Source organism: Petromyzon marinus, chromosome 21 (assembly GCF_048934315.1).
Source record: "Petromyzon marinus isolate PM22_M1 ecotype Great Lakes invasive population chromosome 21, UKy_Petmar_22M1.pri1.0, whole genome shotgun sequence".
NCBI classification, from domain to species: domain Eukaryota; kingdom Metazoa; phylum Chordata; class Hyperoartia; order Petromyzontiformes; family Petromyzontidae; genus Petromyzon; species Petromyzon marinus.
Window position 1 is genome coordinate 2,527,574 of NC_133687.1, and position 22,831 is coordinate 2,550,404.

Sequence of the window (22,831 nt, forward strand, 5' to 3'; positions counted from 1 at the left end):
AGTCCGGTCCACCTTCGGAGCTCTCCTGGAGATGCAGTGACGGCTTTAGTTTCAACAGTGCAAGGCTGCTTATCATCCTTGAGCAGTGTGCAAGATGTAATGGTACAGTGAGGGAAAACAAGTATTTGATACCCTTCTGATTTTGTATGTTTGCCCACTGAAAAATAAATGATCAGTCTATAATTTTTAATGGTAGGTTTATTTGAACAGTGAAAGACAATAACAACAACAAAATCCGGAAAACGCATGTCAAAAATGTTCTAAATTGATTTGCAGGTGTATTTTATACAGGTAAGGAGCGAGATTAGGAGCACACTCTTAAAGGGAGTGCTCCTAATCTCAGCTTGTTACCTGTATAAAAGACACCTGTCCACAAAAGCAATGAATCAATCAGATTCCAAACTCTCCACCATGGCCAAGACCAAAGAGCTCTCCAAGGATGTCAGGGACAAGAATGTAGACCTACACAAGGCTGGAATGGGCTACAAGACCATTGCCAAGCAGCTTCGTGAGAAGGTGACAACAGTTGGTGCGATTATTCGCAAATGGAAGAAACACAAAAGAAATGTCAATCTCCCTCGGCATGGGGCTCCATACAAGATCTCACCTCGTGGAGTTGCAATGATCATGAGAACGGTGAGGAATCAGCCCAGAACTACACGGGAGAATCTTGTCAATGATCCCAAGGCAGCTGGGACCATAGTCACCAAGAAAACAATTGGTAACACACTACGCTGTGAAGGACTGAAATGCTGCAGCGCCCGCAAGGTCCCCCTGCTCATGAAAGCACATATATATGCCCGTCTGAAGTTTGCCAATGAACATCTGAATGATTCAGAGGACAACTGGGTGAAAGTGTTGTGGTCAGATAAGACCAAAATGGACCTCTTTGGCATCAACTCAACTCGCCGTGTTTGGAGGAGGAGGAATGCTGCCTATGACCCCAAGAACACCATCCCCACCGTCACACATGGAGGTGGAAACATTATGCTTAGGGGGTGTTTTTCTGCAAAGAGGACAGGACAACTTCACCGCAACAAAGGGACGATGTACGGGCCATGTACCATCAAATCTTGGGTGAGATCCTCCTTCCCTCAGCCAGGGCATTGAAAATGGGTCGTGGATGGGTATTCCAGCATGACAATAACCCAAAACACACGGCCAAGGCAACAAAGGAGTGGCTCAAGAAGAAGCACATTAACGTCCTGGAGTGGCCTCACCAGTCTCCAGACCTTAATCCCATAGAAAATCTGTGGAGGGAGCTGAAGGTTCGAGTGGCCAAACGTCAGCCTCGAAACCTTAATGACTTGGAAAAGATCTGCAAAGAGGAGTGGGACAAAATCCCTCCTGAGATGTGTGCAAACCTGGTGGCCAACTACAAGAAACGTCTGACCTCTGTGATTGCCAACAAGGGTTTTGCCACCAATTACTAAGTCATGTTTGCAGAGGGGTCAAATACTTATTTCGCTCATTCAAATGCAAATCATTTTATCACATTTTTGACATGCGTTTTTCTGGATTTTTGTTGTTGTTTTTGTGTCTCTCACTGTTCAAATAAAGCTACCATTAAAATTATAGACTGATCATTATTTTTGTCAGTGGGCAAACGTACAAATCAGCAGGGGATCAAATACTTGTTTCCCTCACTGTACATAAGGGCGGCATTGTGGTTGTGCAGTGGTGATGCTTGTGCCTCCCAGCAAGAAGGGCCACCTGGGTTCGATACCTGACTCGGACGCCTTTCTGTCTATGGTTCTCCCCCTGTTTTCCATGGGTTTTTCCCAGGTTTCACCGTTTTCCTCATCCCGTAGATAAAAAAACCCAATGTAAACGATATCGGCCAAACATCCAAATGCTGAAACATTTCCTGCAAATTACTCAATTGGGATCACACACAGCAGCAGCAACAGAGTCTTGCGACTCTTTTGAGAGACTTTCCTGGGTAAATAGAGTTTGTTTGCATTGTCATTCTCTTTTTTTTTTATTCCCATACTAAACTAAATTATCAGGAGAAACTGCGCGTGATGGCTAATCTGGCTGCCTCGTTCCAATCACCTATCTGACTCCTTGCCGATGAGCGTAGAAACACACCTCTTGGCACCTTGGTTAACTTTCGACCCATGTTGGACGTTGAACAGATCGACTCCTCTGTAGCTCGAGGAGAAAATTCGACCAGAGAGGATGAGGTAGAAGGCGTTACGGAAGGGCCTGTTGAAGGCCGCGAAGAGGATGGGATTCACCGTTGAGTTGATGTACGTGAACCAGTTGATGAACTCCCACGCCAACGAGCTTGCCTGGTATCCGAAAATCGACTCCGTTGTCGACACCACGAAGTACGGCATCCAGAGCGAGATGAAGACGCCCACGATGATGCCCATGGTGATGGTGGCACTGTGCTCGCGTCTCAGCGAACTCCTGGCGGAGTCCACGTTCGAGCCCATGGCAGTGGAGGTAATTTTCCTCGCCTGCTGTCTGGCCAGCTGATAAATCCTGCCGTAGGCCAGCGTCATCAGGATCATAGGGACGACGCAGCCGAAAATCGTGTTGGCCATCGCGAACGGCAGGTTTAGCAGCACCGGGCAGTCGTCAGGACAAATCTGCGCTACCTCCTCCTCCAGCCCGACCAGGTTCCACTCCAGCATGAAGACGAGGCCGTAGAACGGGAGGCAGAGCCAGCAGAAGAGGAGCATGAGGGCACACGTCCTGTTGGTGATGCGCTGGTGGTAGCGCAGCGGGTCGCTGATAGCCACGTAGCGGTCGAACGAGATGCAGCTGAGCAGCAGCACGGACAGAGTGCAAAGTGTGTAGTCGAACCACGAGTGTATCTTGCAGAAGGTCCACCCGTAGAACCAGCAGTTGTACACGGAGCGCATCGCACTGAAGGGCATGATCAGCAGGCCCACCAGGAGGTCCGCCACGGCGAGAAACAGCGTCAGGACATTGGTGCGAGTCTGCAGTTGCCTGAAGTAGAGGATTGATACGACAGTGAGGAGGTTTCCGAAAATGGTGATGGCGATGGCCGGGATGATGATGGCGATGAGGATGGCTCGCTCGGCCTCCGAGACGTCGTTGTACGTGCAGTGGAAGTTGTGGAAGGCCTCCACGCACAGCAATGAACTGTTTCTGATGGACTCGTTCAGTGTTTCCATTGCTTGTTTGTTAGATATTTATTCACATGTAATATCAGCTCATCTTGCGAACGGGGTAAATCTTCAGATGTGTCTCAATCTTACATACCTATTCCCAACTCTCAACAAATTATCTGTACTATTGCAGGACGTCCGTGAAATGGAGCTTAACAGCTCATTGAGCCATTCCTGCTGAAATAAAAAAAAATGTAATGTAGTTAATTCATTTACACATCCATATGTCAGAAAGCAAAGCGAGTACACAAACTGAAAAAAATAAACGGTAACTATTCTCAGCCACGGTTTCATTGATGAAGGTGGTAGGTTACATGTCTCGCAAAACTCATCATCACCATCATCATTGTGACCATAGATTCCCGCTTTTCGTTCGGCCACAATGAGCCCTTGCCCCAATACGCCGCCAGTTACTCAAGTGGCGTGGCTGGCAAACTGACTTAGAAACGCGCCACTACAATTCCCTCTTGCTCAGTCTGCACAAATAATAACGATTATTCGGCTGATCGTCCCGTATGTACCCTGCTTGAAGGACTTGCCAGAAGGAAGGAGACGATGGCGAGGGTATGGTGGAATTGACGGAAATGACTGAATTATTCTTGACCTCTTGACTGCTGCGGCTTGACTAACGTGTATTTGTGTATATATACAGGTGCATGTGAAGACTGTGCCTTTACAGGTCCTCTGACCGATTGTATTCTATCTGGAAAGCTTCACTGACATTCAGGGCTCGATTTCCATGAAGATAGTTGGCAGCATCATTTTTTTCTTTATGAACAACGACAACGTACTTGCTTTGCGTGCAAAGGGAACGCTCTGCCTTGGAGAAAAGCCACCATGCGCACGAACGAGGAGAAAGCGCTCATACATTTGCCCGCAGAGGTCCGAAACCCACTTGCTGTACTGCGATCTCAGAGGCCAAGCAAAAATCCGCATCGATAGGAGCTCAGCAACCCAATTGTTGTACCGCCATGTTTTGAAAGCTCAAAGATCAGCACAAATATGTGAGAAACCCACACGCTGCACTGCTATCCTATGGTCACACATGTCACGAAGTCCTCTTGCTGTCAATCAAGAATCTGTATGGAGAGGCCATGAACCCGCTTGCTGTACTGACACCCCGTGAGCGCAGCCGAGCAAGTTGGAAGTCTCAGGCGCGAAACGATCATTCTGTGATCCGCCAAACCCGCTTCGAGGCACACTGGATTACAGGCGTGTGGTTTTGCCCAACCCTCACAGGGGCCACATCTCGGGGCGTTGTCTTCGTAATGGACTGGCGAGGCAGACTCCTGCGATGCCATCCATACGCAACGAGATTACACACAAACAACGTGGCGCTGCGATAGGCAGCGGTGAACAAGCGCAACATTATTTCTGCGTGCACACGGCAATTCCTCGTTTAACGTGGTAGACGCGTTCCTGAAAAGTGCCACGTTAAGCGAAAAGTGCCAGGTTAAACGAAAACCGCTTTAAGCGAGGGATGATCATTTACTCATCACATTTGCACGATAAAATAATCAGCCTGGGGTCATTCCATAGCGGGACAAAAAAACTGAGATGAAGTTACGTTGCCGTGTTACTGTGTGATTCCATTAACTGTATTGTATCGCTCAGCCGCACAGCTCACGAAAGTAGTTTGTCGTCGACCGCTCAGAAACCGCGTAATAACGGGCGCATTCTGCATTATAACGGTCGCGTGGATTTTTCTCCGGGTCCTCGGGTTTTCCCTTTTACATTGAGAATCAACATAACGCGTTTAGAGTATTTGGTTGCGATACATTTTCAGATCCGAAGTCAATTCGTTGAGCTATCATGTGTGATAGCCAGGTCAGTAGGCCTTACCTGGTAAAATAACATGGTTCAATTATATACAGATATATCTTTTATGTGTAGCAACTGTGAGTCTCAAGTCTGGTTTCATATTTTTATTTTTTCTTCCTCCAGGACGATGCTGTATTCGGCTTTGTCTGCCAGTTCCATCACCGGGAGTTTGGGTTCATGTTCCAGGAAACCGGGGAAGGACGGAGAAATCCCACCCACGAGTTTTCGAGAACCATTTAAACACTGGCATCTCCTGGCGGCACCTGCAATAACAGCCCCGCGCCTGCAACACCTGTCAAGCCCTGGGAATCACCCGTTCCAAGTTTTGTGCTAATCAGTCTCAAACTCGCTTAGCTTCGCACATTTGACGGGGTTGGGACGCATCGCTTGGGATGTGGTCGTGGGAATGTTTCGTCTCTGCGCTTGTCGAATTTCAATTGTTACGGTCATCACCAACCATGATCTATTCACTGCTGGACCAAGGCCGCATGGTCCTGCGAAGCAACCATCTCTGTATTGTCCGCACATCAGCTGATTTCATCGCTCCATCTCAAGGCAGTGGACGTCCTCTCTTGGGACGCGTTCTATGAATTTGGCTGCCACTCCGTGGTTAGTCTCGACCGCCTGCCGTCATTCCCTTCCATGGACGTGTCCTACTCAAACGCGCCTATTTTTCTGAACGGGCAATGTGAGAGCTGCAGTTACGCTGATTACTTTACGTGTACACATGTACCGTACGCGTGCAATAGGTGCACTAAACTTCCGTACAGTATGATAAGTGAAATGTTTTATTAAAAGTAAAAAAAACCCTAACAATTACTGTCATGTTGAATGTGCTACCCGATGAGACTGACGCATTAGCGATGATAATGACGATGGTGATGATGGTGGTGATAATGGTGGTGATGATGGTGGTGCTGATGATAATTGTGATGAGGGTGATGATGGTGACAGTGGTAACGATGATGAAGATGTTGATGATTATGGCAGTGATGATGGTGATGATGGTAGTGATGGTGAGGATGATAATAGTGATAATGGTAATGATGGTGACAGTGGTAACTATGGTAAAAATAGTGATGATGGTGATGATGCGGTGATGATGGCGGTGATGATTGTGATGATGATGGTGGTGATGGTGATGATAGTGGCAGTGATAACGATGGTGAAGATAGTGATGATGGTAGTGATGATGGTTATGATTGTGATGATGGTTAACAGTGGTAACGAAGGTGAAGATAGTGATGATTGTGGTGATGATGGAGGTGATGATGGTGATGATAATAGTGATGATGGTGAAGATGGTGGCAGTTGTAACGATGGTGAAGATGGTAATGATTGTGATGATAGTGATGATGATGGTGGTGGTGAAGGTGGTGATGATGGTGATGAGGATAATAGTGAGGATGATGATGGTGACAGTGGTAACGATGGTAACTATAGTGATGATGGTGATGATGATGGTAATGATGATGGTAACGATGGTGATGATGGTGATGATGGTGATGATGGCGGTGATGATGGTGATGATTGTGATGATAATGGTGGTGATGGTGACGATTGTGATGATGGTGATGATTGTGATGATGGTGATGATGCTGATGATGGTAATGATGGTGATGATAGTGATGATGGTGGTGATGGTGACGATGGTGACGATGGTGATAATGCTGATGATACTGATGATGGTAATGAGGATGATGATGACGATAGTGATGATCACGGTAGTCATGATGTTCATCCGACGAATTTTTGGTTAATAAATTACTTATTTATCTAGGATAGACACACTGAGTGATAGGACACGTTTTCTGGAGGGTCCTGCCGCCGCTGCATTGGGTTTTTATTATTTGCAAGATGTTTAAGCACATTAATGATGGGTTGCGTTTATTACACACGTGGGAGGAGGAAACCGGAGCACCCGGAGAAAACCACGCCTTGCGCGAGGGGCAACGCTATATCCCCGGTACAGATGTAAACAGGTGGCGATTCGTCCACACTGTGCTGTACCCGCCTTCTCGTGGCACATCCAGGGTTATGGCACCTCCTCGACGCCTAACAACGGGAAGGGAATTCCACAACATTTGTGTGCTGTGATCCACCAACCCTAGCTACTGCCTCCACAGAGTGCTGGTTCACAGGCGGCCACGTGCATAGCCACCACCGCCCGATTAGATGACGGTACTCAGCTGAGGCTGTCACAGTGAACTCATGATGATAACGATGATGACGATGATGATAAAATAATGTTGATGATGGTGGTGGTGATCTCACCCACACCACGCTCACCTGCTCACTTCTTTCAGCGTTTTAAATGCAGCGTATTTCATGATCTCATCGCTCGTGCAATCATTCGCCCCGGGACGCTCACGCACGCGTTTCTTCCCAGCAGCCGTGCAATAGATTTGCTTTCAAAAGAGCGACCGAAGTTGTATGTTTTTACAGTCAGATAAAACTATCTATGATGTTGACGTTTTCAGCCGACTGGCCTTCTTTGTGAGTTATCACGATTCACAACAAGAGAGAGAGAGAGACGTCCTTGATTATACTGGAATGGATGGATAGGTGGGTGGATGACCTGATGCTGTTCAGAACAACAGCACTGAATAGCCAACGCAAGCGACGACGCGATACGCTGTTGTATTTATGTGCACACACGCACGCGCACACATGCAAAGACAAAGATCCCGCGTTTAGCCCTAAATGACTCTTGGGGCAAGTGCTGTTAGCGACTACCGACCAAACATACACACGCACATACACACGAACACGCGCACACCCGCACACCCGCACAAACGCATACACGCTCACACACGCACACACGCTCACACACACAGACACATTCACACGAAGTGCGGTAATTCCCGGTAGAGTTAACCCGTGCGGAGTTAATTGCCCACATCCACACCTCCGTGCAAACCTGCCAAATTGTGTATTATTAGTGTGTTCGCATAGCAGCCCGCTTATTTTTGTTGTGGTCTGCGCGTAATTAAATGAAGGTGTCGCGACAGGTGACAACGGTGCAGAGGTGGGCTCCTGTGCCAGAGAGAAGAGCGAGGGATTGCCAGGGTACGGCTGAAAAAACGACGACTGGCGCTGGGAATCTCTCGGGGAAAGGAGGTGGAGGATGAGGAACGAAGAGGAGAGAGCCTCAGCATAGGAAGGTTTTTATGGACATTGCAAACTCACAGACTCACACAGAGACCCATAGACTAGCATAGAAACCCATAGACTGACACAGACACCCATAGACTCACACTGAGATTCATATCCTTACACAGAGACCCATAGACTCACACAACGAACCATAGACTCGCACAGAGTCCCGTAGACTCACAGAGAGAAGATGGGAGGGTGCGGTGGAGGGGATGGGATGAAGAGGGTGGAGGTGGCGAGGGACGAGGTATGGCATGGAAGTGCAGAAGGACAATGCGAGCAGTCGACCCCCTGTACGAGTGGACTTGTGGCTTTGATGATGAATGACGGTCTGGAGAGCACGTTGTTTGACAAGGCAGGAACTGAAGAGATCAGGATGAGTCTCACTTCCTGTTTTCACAGTGAGGCGGCTGTGTGTGGAATCGAACCCAGTCCTCGTCTTGCTGTGGGGGGTTGACCACTGTGTCATCTCCACCACTCCCACTACCACCACCACCCCGCAGCCCTAAGCCACGCGCTGAGTAACGTGAAACACAAAGACACGCTCATAAAAACTCTCGCGCTAGCAGCCTTCGTGTAAATATGTATTTATGTCATTCAGGTGAACAACTGCTCTACACTTGTCGCACGCGGCTCGACTCTAATTGGTGGACATGGCAACTTTAGTAGGCGGGGCCATCCATGGGGGGGGGGGGGTGCGGGGGGAAAATCTCCCCGACACATGCAAACTAAACACGGGGTATTCCCTCTGCCACCGTGACGTCGTAGCACGTAGAGCCGCCCCCACCCCCCCCCCCCCCAAATCGCGGGGCACGGGGCGGTCGCCCCGATTCGCCGTGCCACCCGAGAGACGGCTCCTGAGTGGAAACGGCAACTACAGTAGGTGGAACATGAATGCGTGCTAGCTTTCGCCTTAAACATAACGGACGTTCGACGTCGCGTGCGAACGTTTGTATAATGTGTGTGTTTATATACACTCACAACAAGAATGGAATAGAATGTAATAACATGTTAAGAAAAATGAAATAGCATCTCGTATGCACTGAACGATGCTACATCATAATATGCTTCTAATGACGATGCAAAACACAACGTAAGCGGTCGTCCCGCCCCCCCCCCCCCCCCGTCCTCCTGCCTCTTGGTTGGGATGCTGATTCCTCTAGCTACACGTGTTCCCACACTGCCTACACGTGATCCCAGACTGGCTACACGTGTTACCACACTGGCTACACATTGTTCCCACACTGCCTACACGTTTCCCCAAACTGCCTGCACGTGTTCCCAGACTGTCTACACATTGTTCCCAAACTGTCTACACATTAAATTTCGATTTAAAGCTTTCGTGACTGCAAGGATTCATTTTCTTGGTTCTTTCGGTAAAGTCACGTAGAATGAGAATAAAACAATAAAACAAAATAAGACAATACAATTCTCACGACGTTTCGGCCACACCACAAGTAGCCTTCTTCAGGTGAAGGAACAGAACTGTCGGGAGGACAGCACTTCAATGAACACTGCTAAGATTCGCAGCGTCTTTTAAGCTAGGTGGGAGAAGTAAAGCGCCTTGACAAAGGAGTTTACATATCAAACAGGATAATTTAGCATTGAAATAGCTGTGTTAAAGTGTTGGATCAGCAGGGTGCTAAAGTCAGAAATTAGCATGTAACTGGGAGATTAGCATGATGTTAATGTGAGGGATTAGCATGTAACTGGTCACGGAAATAGCTATGTTGAAGTCAAAGTTTACATATCAACAGAGGCATTTAGTATATGGACGCTAAAGGACTGCAACTACCCAACTATCATACAAGACTCTATACCAATTTAAAGCTTTCGTGACTGCAAGGATTCATCTTCTTTGGTTCTTTCGGTAAAGTGACATAAAATGAGAATAAAATAATAAATTGATAAAATAAAATAAGACAATAATATTGTGTTATTTATTATTATATTGTGTTATTTTATTTTATCAATTTATTATTTTATTCTCATTGTACGTGACTTTACCGAAAGAACCAAAGAAGAAGACTCAATACCATAGAGCCAAATGCATTTCCGACCAGGATCACATTGCCAATGAACTCAAACACGTGCACCAAGCTCTCAAGGCTAATGGTTACTCCGACTATACAATCCGCAAAGCCATCACTCCAGTCATGAAGAAGGATCCCCTTGAGGAACCATTCAAAACCATCACCTTACCCTACATTGCGGGGGTCACAAAAAAGATCTCGAAATCCTAAACAAACACAGGATCCGGGTCCGATTCAACACAGTACATAAAATCCGTGATCTGGTTCCATCTGTAAAAGATGCTGTTCCAGACATACAGTACCCGGGCATTTACAAACTAAAGTTCCTCTGTGGTAGCAGCTACATTGGAGCAACCAAACGACATATCTCTGACCGCATCCGCGAACATAAAGCAGACTTGAAACACGGTAGGACGAACTCCTCTGCCATGGCAGATCACTGTTATAATTCAGTGGGCTCACATGACATTGACTTCTCCAAGACGGAGGTTCTTTGCAAGCCAACCGGCTACCATGAGAGATTCGTTCATGAGGCCATCCACATATACAAGCACAGAGACAATTTCAACCGAGAAGATGGATTCTGGCTTAGTAACCATTGGAAAGATGTTTTAAACCATTTCGGTTCTTAATTAATTGTATTTTACGGTGACCTTCAGACCGCAGCTCTTTCGCTGGCATTGCCTCTTAATACCTCTCACACCACGGTTAATGGTATGGTTTATAACATGGAGTATAACAGCGCATTGTGGCTGTTTTTCCCCCCTCCTCCATTCCGAGCATAGATGGACTCGTCCGTCTGAACATAGCTCGTCGCTGTCCGTGGTGCTAACGTTGAAAGGAAAAACCGCCACCCATTTTTTCGCCATAAGGCATTGTAATGTATAACGACTTATTGTTAGTAGCTCAGCTGATTGGAGAGTATATATATAGTTTATTGATAACATTGATGTAATTTATATTTAAGTTTTTTATTAGTTTACTATATGGTATTCATTATATAATGTAGTGTATACCCAGTTACTTTATGTTAATAGCTCAACTTATTGAAGAATATATTGAGTACATTTATTATATTGATGTAGTTTATATTAGTTTTTTCACATCGGTTTATTGTATGATAGTTGGGTAGTTGCAGTCCTTTAGCGTCCATATACTAAATGCCTCTGTTGATATGTAAACTTTGACTTTAACATAGCTATTTCCGTAACCAGTCACATGCTAATCCCTCACATTAACATCATGCTAATCTCCCAGTTACATGCTAATTTCTGACTTTAACACCCTGCTGATCCAACACTTTATCACAGCTATTTCAATGCTAAATTTTTCTGTTTGATATGTAAACTCCTTTGTCAAGGCCCTTTACTTCTCCCACCTAGCTTAAAAGACGCTGCGAACCTTAGCAGCGTTCATTGAAGTGCTGTCGTCCCGACAGTTCTGTTCCTTCACCTGAAGAAGGCTACTTGTGTTTTTGCCGAAATGTCGTGAGAATGTTATTGTCTCATTTTGTTTTATTGTTTTATTTTCATTCTACGTGACTTTACCGAAAGAACCAAGAAGATGTCTACACATTGTTCCCACACTGGCTACACGTGATCCCAGACTGGCTACACGTGATCCCAGACTGGCTACACATGTTCCCACACTGCCTACACGTGTTCCCAGACTGGCTACACGTGTTCCCAGACTGGCTACACGTGTTCCCACACTGGCTACACGTGTTCTCAGACTGGCTACACGTGTTCCCACACTGGCTACACATGTTCCCACACTGCCTACACGTGTTACCACACTGCCTCCACGTGATCCCAGACTGGCTACACATGTTCCCACACTGCCTACACGTGTTCCCAGATTGGCTACACGTGTTCCCAGACTGACTACACGTGTTCCCACACTGGCTACACGTGTTCCCACACTGGCTACACGTGTTCCCACACTGCCTACACGTGTTCCCAGACTGGCTACACGTGTTCCCACACTGGCTACACGTGATCCCAGAATGTCTACACATGTTCCCACACTGCCTACATGTGTTACCCCACTGCCTGCACGTGTTCCCAGACTGGCTACACGTGATCCCAGATTGGCTACACGTGTTCCCAGACTGGCCACACGTGATCCCAGACTGGCTACACGTGTTCCCAAACTGGCCACACGTGTTCCCAGACTGGCCACACGTGATCCCAGACTGGCTACACGTGTTCCCAGACTGGATACACGTGTTCCCAGACTGGCTACACGTGATCCCAGACTGTCTACACGTGTTCCCAGACTGTCTACACTTGTTCCCAGACTGGCTACACGTGTTTCCAGACGGGCTGAATCAGCTTCAAAATCGCTAGAGGCAGCAGTGACTGCAGTTGGATAACAGCGGCTTTGTGCACGTGTAGTAAATTGCGATGCAGTGAGTGGTGCGTAATCACACACAACAAACATCTCGACACGTTCGTCAAACTGTAATAAATATCGTACGCTTGCCCTCGCATTGCAGCGTTACTGGCGAATGCCTTTCGAATTGTGTTGGTCATTTGTAAATAACGTTATTTAGTTATACGAGCCTTACTTGAAGTCCTGTGCTGATGCGACGGGTCTGAGTTACGGGCACGTATGGAGAGAGTCGCCGAGGCGATCCATGGTTTACTTCGCGCCGCGTCAAACCCAAGTCCCCCAGGGCTCGCGGAGCGACAGGACTTTGAGGCTCGCGTCGCGAATGGGAACAGCAACACCCATCCTGACACGGGAGCCGTGATTGTGCCACGGCAAAACGAGACTTGTGGAAATTGTACTTATTTATCCAGGAGAGCCTACTACTGCATTGCTGTTTTATTCGTAAGATATTTTCAGACGGATATTGTTTAAGTGGGAGGGGAAAATCGGAGCACCTAGATGAAATCTACAACTTGCACGACAGGGCAACACTCTATCCCCGTACAAATGGAAACAGATGGCGATTCGTCAACACTTTGCTATACCGCCTTCTCCTGGCGAGGCAGGCTTATGGAACCTCCTCGACGCCCACCCACGGAAAGTGAAGTGATTCACTCAGTCTGGTCACTCGCCTTGCCACGGTCTCTTGAATTATCACGTGGTTATAAACAATACATTAATAAAATAAACTTTAAAATACGTCCTGCACCTTCTTTGGTTCTTTCGGTAAAGTCACGTAGAATGAGAATAAAATAATAAAATAACACAATAAAATTATCACGACGTTTCGGCCACAACGCAAGCGGCCATCTTCAGGTGAAAGGAACAGACCTGTCGGGACGACAGAGCTTCAATGAACGATGTTAAGATTCGTAGCGACTTTTAAGCTGGTTGGGAGAAGTGAGGCACCTTGACAAAGGGGTTTACATATCAAATAGCTGAGGGATTAGCTTGTGACTGGTCACAGAAATGGTTATGTTAAAGTGAAAACCTACACATCCACAGAGGCAACTAGTAATTTAGCATTGAAATAGCTAATGGATTAGCTTGTGACTGGTCACAAAAATAGATGTTAAAGTAAAGGCGTACACATTCACAGAGCTTCAATGAACGCTGTTAAGATTCGTAGCGACTTTAAGCTGGTTGGGAGAAGTGAGGCCCTCGACAAAAGGGGGTTTGAATATCAAATATCTGAGGGATTAGCTTGTGACTGGTCACGGAAATGGCTATGTTAAAGTCAAAACCTACACATCCACAGAGGCAACTAGTAATTTAGCATTGAAATAGCTAAGGGATTAGCTTGTGACTGGTCACAGAAAAATATGTTAAAGTCAAGCCTACACATCCACAGAGGCACCTTGTACATGGACGCCAAAGGGGGCTGCAACAACTCAACTGTCATACAGTAAACCAATGTGAAAAACCTAATTCTAAATTACATCAATATAATAAATGTACTCAATATATTCTTCAATAAGCTGAGCTATTAACATTAACTGGGTATACACGACACTATATAATGAATGTCATATAGTAAACCAATAAAAACTAGAATATAAACTACCTCAATGTTATATCACAATGTTATATGGTGAAAAAATGGGAAGATTCTTACCTTGCACTTCAGCACCACAGACAGCTACGAGCCCCGTTGAGACGGACGAGTCCATCCTTGGTCGGAGCGGAGGAGGAAGGAGGGGAGAAACAGCTGCGAGGCGCTGTTATACTCCAAACATAGAGACAATTTCAACCGAGAAGATGGATTCTGGCTTAGTAACCATTGGAAAGATGTTTTAAACCATTTCCGTTCTTAATTAATTGTATTTTACGAGGACCTTCAGACCGCAGCTCTTTCGCTGGCACTGACTCTTAATACCTCTCACACCACGGTTAATGGTATGGTTTATAACATGGAGTATAACAGCGCCTCGCAGCTGTTTCTCCCCTCCTTCCTCCTCCGCTCCGACCATGGATGGACTCGTCCGTCTGAACGGGGCTCGTAGCTGTCCGTGGTGCTGAAGTTGAAGGTAAGAATCCACCTGTTTTTTCACCATATAACATTGTGATATAACATTGAGGTAGTTTATATTTTAGTTTTTATTGGTTTACTATATGGCATTCATTATATAGTGTAGTGTATACCCAGTTAATGTTAATAGCTCAGCTTATTGAAGAATATATTGAGTACATTTATTATATTGATGTAATTTAGAATTAGGTTTTTCACATCGGTTTACTGTATGAGAGATGAGTTGTTGCAGCCCCCTTTGGCGTCCATGTACGAGGTACCTCTGTGGATGTGTACGCCTTTACTTTAACATATATTTCTGTGACCAGTCACAAGCTAATCCCTTAGCTTTTTCAATGCTAAATTACTAGTTGCCTCTGTGGATGTGTAGGTTTTGACTTTAACATAGCCATTTCTGTGACCAGTCACAAGCTAATCCCTCAGCTATTTGATATCTAAACCTCTTTGTCAAGGTGCCTCACTTCTCCCAACCAGCTTAAAAGTCGCTACGAATCTTAACATCGTTCATTGAAGCTCTGTCGTCCCGACAGGTCTGTTCCTTTCACCTGAAGACGGCCGCTTACGTTGTGGCCGAAACGTCGTGATAATTTTATTGTGTTATTTTATTATTTCATTCTCATTCTACGTGACTTTACCGAAAGAACCGAAGAAGATGAATCCTTGCAGTCACGAAAGCTTTAAATCGATACGTCATGCACTTTTCAAACATTGACTACCGGAATGAATGACCTGACTCCTCTCGCTCGCCCGCTCCGCTGACTCGCTATTGCAACGCTCCACAGGATGAGGCTGGAACGAACGTGGAACGGGGATGCCCTGAGGTCATGCAATAAGGGATCTGAGCTTCAGGTCGCATAGGACGCTGCGCATGACGGATCGGCCACTTTGGAGGTCGCGGCGTCTCCCCGCCAGGTCACGAACATTGGCAGCCACAACCGATCATCAGGAATTGTTTCTAAAATCTGATTCTCACCAGGGCCCCATGGTGTAAACAATTGCGGTGTCCCCCCCTCCCCCACCCCCCCATCCACTCTGTGTCTCTACTGATCTCTCTATTTAGGTGCTATGAAAAAGGGCCAGCACCCGAAACGTCAGCTGTTATATTCATCCCCATTTAAGGCGACACGCACATACACAGTGTTATTGACTAGGAACGTCTTGAGTGTTGTTGTTAGCAGTGCACCACTGCCAACACAGCATCGGCAGCATCACCAAATAAAAGTGTTAAAACATCAATAGGCGTCGTAGTAGCCTCTCTGCCAATATGCATTTGCACGTGTATATTGCCTGCCGTGTCGGTGTGAGATTATCACTTCCCAATGCTGGCCAAATGCCCCCCAACCACATACCCACCCGCCCTCCCCCCTCCCCACACCCCACCTCCCCATCGTTTCTTCTTACATTCATTGAATGCCGTCTCGTTCTAGTTTTCCTCCCGCCTTCCTCTGCATCTCCCACCTTCCTCCGCGTCTCCCACCTGCTCGGGGTATCTTTCACGTGCCCGGACAGAAGCTGGCAAAATGCGCGGATTAAATCGTCGCTCTTGCTCGTGGCCGGCTCCGTTCGCGGCGACGCCAGCAGTAGGAGTGACTTATCCGCGGGCTTTAGCAAGCGCCCGCAGGACGTCGAACAGATCGACTCCTCTGCAGCTCGACGCAAACATTCGACCCGAGAGGATGAGGTAGAAGGCGTTACGGAAGGGCCTGTTGAAGGCGGCGAACAGGATGGGATTCGCCGTCGAGTTGATGTACGTGAACCAGTTGATGACCTCCCACGTGACGGAGCTCGCATGGTAGCCGAATATCGGCTCCGTGACCGACACCACGAAGTACGGTATCCAGAGCGAGATGAAGACGCCCACGATGATGCCCATGGTGATGGTGGCGCTGTGCTCGCGTCTCAGCGAACTCCTAGCGGAGTCCGCGTTCGAGCCCACGGCGGCGGAAGTGATCTTCCTCGCCTGCTGTCTGGCCAGTTGATAAATCCTACCGTAGGCCAGCGTCATCAGCATCATGGGGACGATGCACGCGAAGATCGTGTTGGCCATCGCGAACGGCAGGTTCAGCAGTACCGGGCAGTCGTCGGGACAAATGTGCGCCACCTCCTCCTCCAGGCCGACCAGGTTCCACTCCAGCATGAAGGCGAGGCCGTAGACCAGCAGGCAGAGCCAGCAGCACACGAGCATGCGGACGCACGCCCTTCTGGTGACGCGCTGCTCGTAGCGCAGCGGGTCACTGATGGCCACGTAGCGGTCGAACGAGATGCAGCTGAGGTGGACGATGGACGACGTGCAGAAGGTGTAGTCGAGCCACGTGTGGACCCTGCAGAAGACGCGACCGTAGAACCAGCAGTTGTGCACGGAGCGCATCACGCTGAAGGGCATGATCAGCAGGCCCACCAGGAGGTCCGCCACGGCGAGAGACAGCGTCAGGATGTTGGTGCGAGTCTGCAGCTGCCTGAAGTAGAGGATGGACGTGATGGTGAGGAGGTTGCCCGCGATGGTGATGGCGCTGATAGAGAGGAGGAGGGACATCACTTGAGCGCGCTCCGATGATGATGTGACGGACGCGCGGCTGCAGTTGAAGTCGTAGAATGTGAGCCCGCACGCTGGCGAGGTGGTGTTGGCGTGAGATGACATCGTGTATGCCTGTGTGTGTAGGTGTGTGTGTGTCGGTGCGTGTGTGGGGAGCGGTAGCGTAACTGTTAGCGTGCTGCGCTATGAACCCGGCCACCCGAGTTCGAACCCAGCTCACGGTCAACACCAGTGACGATTATCTAAACCGGTCCTGGGCCTCCTCTAGGTTGATTTAGCCTCAAATGAGTACCTGGTGCGGTGTGTAAACATCGCCACTAGGAAGACAAAGGCGGCTGGGTGAGGTGCTTTCCCACCTCCTCGTGTGCTGTGCCGGCCTTCATAGGTGCTCGCTAACAGCACTTGCCCCAACAGTATGTTAAGGCTATACGAGGGATCTGTGTCTTTGTAGGTGTGTTTGAGTGTGTTTGAGTGTGCGAATTGGCTGTGTATAAACGCTCGCGACCAGCAGTCTATGTCGGCTAAATGGGCGATCTTTGTCTTTCGATGTCCAGTATGCGAATGGGATGGGTGAATAGGCGATCGCAAATAGCACTAGTCCTCGCGGTCTATGTAGGCTATACGGACAGATCTCTGCCTTTGTATCCTTTTGTGTGTATGAGTGTGCAAAGGCGCTCGCTAAGAACTTGCCCCAACAGTCTAAGTAAGCTATAAAGGGGGATATTTGCTTGTGTGTTCATATATGTCCGCACGTTAACACTTTTACAGTATGTACCCGTAAGTGTACGTGTGTGTGTGTGGTGTATACGTATGCATGCATGTACGTTATACCCGCGAATGTACTATGCACGTGTTTTAGTGTGTGTATGTATTCCGTGCGCGTATGGGGATCGGTGGCGCAGTGGTCAGCGCACTGCGTTTCCAACCCAGTGAGCGGAGTTCAATCGCCAGGCCACGGTCCAACATCAGTGGCGAGTGGATATTGAAAAAAAAACTAATCACAAGCTCCCCTCTAGGTTTATTCAGCCTTAAATAAGTACCGCATTCGGTGTGTAAACATCGGCACAGGGGAGAGACGGAGGCGGCCGCTACGTGCTGACCACACCGTCATCGGTGCTCGCTAACAGCACTTGCCCGCAATCGACTGCTAAGTCTATACGGGGAATATTTGTCGTAAGTTGTGTATGCTTGCGTATGTGTGAGGTGCCTTCGTGTATGTACGCAGATGTGTGGACAGTGTATGTACGCAGATGTGTGGACAGTATGTACGAATCCAAGCTGGTGTTTATACATGCAATACAAGTGTACTTAAAACAAATTACAACTTCCACTAAAAACAACTCAAGGTCTCAACGTTTCGGCTGACTGGCCTTCTTCAAGATAAGTGCAGACTTGATGAGAGAGAGTCATTTATATACGAGAGAGGGTTGGGATTGGGTTGTTGAGCTGATACTCCTGGCAACGCCAATAAACTCTAACACGTATGGCGTACGTTGTGATATTTATACACAAAGACACGTACATACATATACATACACACATTCACACGGAGACATATGTTAGCGCCTTCACGCGCCGTGCACTCATACTCCAAGGACCGCACGCACAAACCCATAATTTACCCAAACCTGCGCGCAAATTGGCCCCATGGGACTCAATCAGTTAACTCGCGCGAGGTGCTTGATTAATGGAATTGTAAGAGGACATGCGCCGGCCGTGGCAGATGGGTAACCGATAGGAACGCCACTGTTGAATCCCCACTGACCCCGAATGGATAATACAGCAACACGGTACGCATTTGTCAGTGACCAGTGGGCTAAGGTTTTTACTTAATTTAATGTAATGTATGTTGAACTTCTTTCGCACCGCACACAAACACGCAAATATGCGTACCGCATCGAAATGCAGTCGCTGCGCTCCCAAGTAGAGACGCTGTGCAGACGCTCTGGACACTTCTTCATCTTGCATAGTTTGAGTTTGATTTTATTCGTAGCACGGAATTTTTCCACCTTTTGATAATTGTCCGGCTATTTTATTACACGAAAGATCCATGGTGCATGTGTGAGCACAGCAGCAGTAACACAAACAAAAGGCAGATAGAGAGAGAGAGGCAGGAGAAGTCAGTCGGAGGGGTAGGACAAAAAATAAGGTTTTGAGCCTTAATTTGAACGGGGGCAAGGAGTCGACAGCACGGACCGCTGTGGGGGGGAGAGGCACAGTGGCGACATGTTAACTATCTCGCCTGGTATACACGATGTCGTGGGTTCGATCCCGACTTGACGACTGTATATTGGGAGTCTGCGTGTCTCTCTCTCTCACTGTCCCTGTGGTCGCGTGTTTTTTTCTCCGGGTCCTCCATTTTTCTCTCCACAATTAGAATCAACACGCGTTTAGGAGTATATGGCTGCTCTCCATTTTCAACGTGATAAGCAACGTCGTTGAGCTGTCATTTGTGGCCAGGTCGCTTCTGAAAAAATAAATGAATATATAGCTTAGTCGGCCTTACCTGCTAAAACAGTTTCAGTTTTTTTAGTGGCAGGGACCCAAGGAAATGGAACGTGTCCGAGAAGTCGTCAACCGTTGGGAGATGGAGCGGTGAAATCAGCTAGGTCTGCAGATCCTGCTAGAATTGTGGTGGGATCGTGAGGGATGGCGATGGCTTTGGGAGGACCTTCATCCAGCAGTGGATTGGTAATGGCTGCTGCTGATGGTTTATGATGGTGGTGGTGATGATGATGGGTTGGAACACCTCCATCAGCCAGGGTTTGGTTGAATCCGTAGAGGAGTCGATAGGGGGATCCCCATATCTACGATGCGTCGCAAGGCATCTGACGCCGCAAACCCACCTCAGGTGCAGGCAGGCGATGAGTCATGCAGTGGCCGTGTGCGTGTGTTCATCAAAGAATGTCGGTGAGCACGTGTATGTACCAGGGACGTGCGGTCATGGGAGGCAGAGGAGGCAGAGCCTCACCTGTCATACTCCAATGAAAATAGCTGTTACGAAAAGTAACAGAAAATAATCAAATGAAATACAAATAAAGACTTTTCCACTGATCTGTGATATAAATGTAATTTCTGTGTGATACCAAACATGACAGAGAGATAGTAACAGGCACGTGCTTATTGCCTGCGCTCCATCCAGTTTCTGATGGTTTCCACATTCAGAGGGGAGATTGAGCTCGTCGCTACCTTGCCTCTCGTCTCTCCCTGTATTTGCAGCAGAAATTTAGCGATTTTGACTATAAGCATAATTGGAATCATACAGAAATGACAACATAGATCAGTGGAAAAATATGATTATTTTTTACTTTTCGGAACATCTCTTTTAATTGGAGTATGACAGGTGAGGATGTGCATTCCATGCCTGCCTTAACCGCACGTCCCTGGTATGTACGTGTAGTGAGTCTGAGTCACAGACATTGTCTTGGGAGTAACACTATTTATTCAATAAATTAACATAACATAACACGACCTGCATTTGGGTGTTCAATGCTCATCTAGCCACGCTACAGCAGAACTAGACACGGGTCGCTATCCTGGCCCGGAAAACAAGCGTGGCTAGAGGCTTATTTTACCCGACGTGGATCTTCATCACCAGCAACTCGAAGAACCCCGAGCCCCTCACGGGGCTCCCGTTATATCGGCCTGGGCTGGAGCTGGCTCCGCCCTTTTCCCCGCCCACCTTATAGATCTCTCGAGCTCTTTCCTGAAGGCTTCCTGAGAGTTATTTTAAACCACGTGACCACCCAGCCGCTCCCATCTACCGGTGGCCCACCTCCCATATCATCCGGTAAAGGGTCGGCAGGTCAACCAGCGTATCATGCCCCAACGTGACCCTGGCTGGCTGACACTCCCTCTCGCTCCTTCCCCGGGAGCCCACACCACACACTCTACGTGGTGCCTCCGAGCTGACCCTCAAACAAGCCCCGCTAGGGCTGGTACTACGCACAGTAAGCGGGCTACACATAATGCCAACAAATTATCCGCCATGGCTTCGTAAGCCAGGCACCACACAGTGACAATCACAGTCACTACATCCGTATAGGTCGACTCAGCCTCAAATGAGCACCCGGTGCTGTGTAAACATCGCCACTAAGTGAAACAAAGGCGGCAGGGCGTGGTGTTGGCCATCCACCCCATCATGTGCCGTTGCCGTGAACAGCACTTGCCCTAAAACATATTGGTTTGTCTTTGTTTGTGTCTTTGTGTGGGTCTATGCATACACCTGGCGCCGTGTTTAGTACTGTGCTACCTACCCGGTTACTAGAGTTAGATTCTTGCTCACGGCCAACACCAGCGACGACTATCTGAACCCGTCCTGGGCCTCCCCTATGGCGACTCAACTCTGCCTGAAATGAGTACCTGGTGCGATGTATAAACAATGCCACCGGGGCGACAAAGGTGGTCGGGCGTGGTTCTGGCCAACCCACCCCCTCGTGTACCGATCCGGCCTTCAAAGGTGCTCTTAAACAGCACTTGCCCCAACAGTCTGTTAAGCCTATATGGGGGATCTTTGTACCAGGGACGTGCGGTCAGGCGATGCAGGGGAGGCAGAACCTCACCTTTCATACTCCAATGAAAATAGCTGTTGCGAAAAGTAAGGAAAAATAATCAAATAAAATACAAATAAAGACTTTTCCATTGATCTGTGCTGTAAATATCATTTCTGTATGATACCAAACATGACAGAGAGATAGTAACAGGCACACGCTTATTGCCTGCACTCCATCCAGTTTCTGAGGGTTTCCGCATTCAGAGGCGACATTGAGCTCATCGCTACCTCGCCTCTCGTCTCTCCCTGTATTTGCAGCAGAAATTTAGCGATTTTGACAATAAATGTAATTGGAATCATACAGAAATGACAACATAGATCAATGGAAAAATATGATTATTTTTTACTTTTCGGAACAGCTATTTTCATTTGAGTATGAGAGATGAGGCTGTGCATCCCTTGCCTCCCTTAACCGCACGTCCATGGTATATAGGTTTAGTGAGGTTAACTGAGTCACAGACGTTGTCTTAGGAGTAACACGATTAATTCAATAAATCAACATAACACAACACAACCTGCATTTGGGTGTTGAATGCCCATCTAGCCACACTACGGCAGAACTAGACACGGTTCGCTATCCTGGCCCGGACCACAAGCGTGGCTAGAGGCTTCTTTTACCAGACGTGGATCTTCATCACCAGCAACACGAAGAACCCCGAGCCCCTCACGGGGCTCTGTTATATCGGCCTGGGCTGGAGCTGGCTCCGCCCCTCTCCCCGCCCACCTTCTACATCTCTCGAGCTCTTTCCTGAAGGCTTCCCGAGAGTTATTTTAAACCACGTGACCTCCCAGCAACTCCCGTCTACCCTTGCCCCCCCTCCAATATCATCCGGTCACGTGTCGGCAGGTCAACCAGCGTATTATTCCCCAACGTAACCCTCGCTGGCTGACACTCCCTCTCGCTTCCTCACAGGGATCCCGCACCACACACTGTACATGTTGCCTACACGTTGACCCTCACCCACGCCCTGCAAGGGCTGGTACTATGCTCAGTAAGCGGACTACACATCATGCCAACACATTATCCGCCATGGCTTCGTAAACCAGGCACCACACAGTGACAATCACTGTCACTACATCCATATAGGTCGACTCAGCCTCAAATGAGTACCCGGTGCTGTGTAAACATCG

At 48.0% G+C, this 22,831-nt stretch overlaps 2 protein-coding genes across 2 annotated transcripts; both read right to left on the reverse strand.

The window, feature by feature from the left end:
• Positions 1-2,051: 2,051 nt before the first annotated feature.
• LOC116944535 (trace amine-associated receptor 365-like) lies at positions 2,052-3,297 on the reverse strand. The gene has a single exon (XM_032958189.2). It carries the CDS (start codon positions 3,147-3,149, stop codon positions 2,052-2,054), a length of 1,098 nt encoding a protein of 365 aa, XP_032814080.1. The 5' UTR covers positions 3,150-3,297.
• Positions 3,298-16,206: 12,909 nt separating this feature from the next.
• Positions 16,207-17,390, reverse strand: LOC116944353 (trace amine-associated receptor 365-like). Its single transcript, XM_032957913.2, has one exon. The coding sequence runs from the start codon at positions 17,251-17,253 to the stop codon at positions 16,207-16,209; it is 1,047 nt and encodes a 348-aa protein (XP_032813804.1). The 5' UTR covers positions 17,254-17,390.
• Positions 17,391-22,831: the final 5,441 nt, after the last annotated feature.

Coding starts and splice junctions, on each gene's coding strand:
- LOC116944535 (XM_032958189.2), bottom strand. CDS start 3,149: ATGGAAACACTGAACGAGTCCATCAGAAACAGTTCATTGCTGTGCGTG.
- LOC116944353 (XM_032957913.2), bottom strand. CDS start 17,253: ATGTCATCTCACGCCAACACCACCTCGCCAGCGTGCGGGCTCACATTC.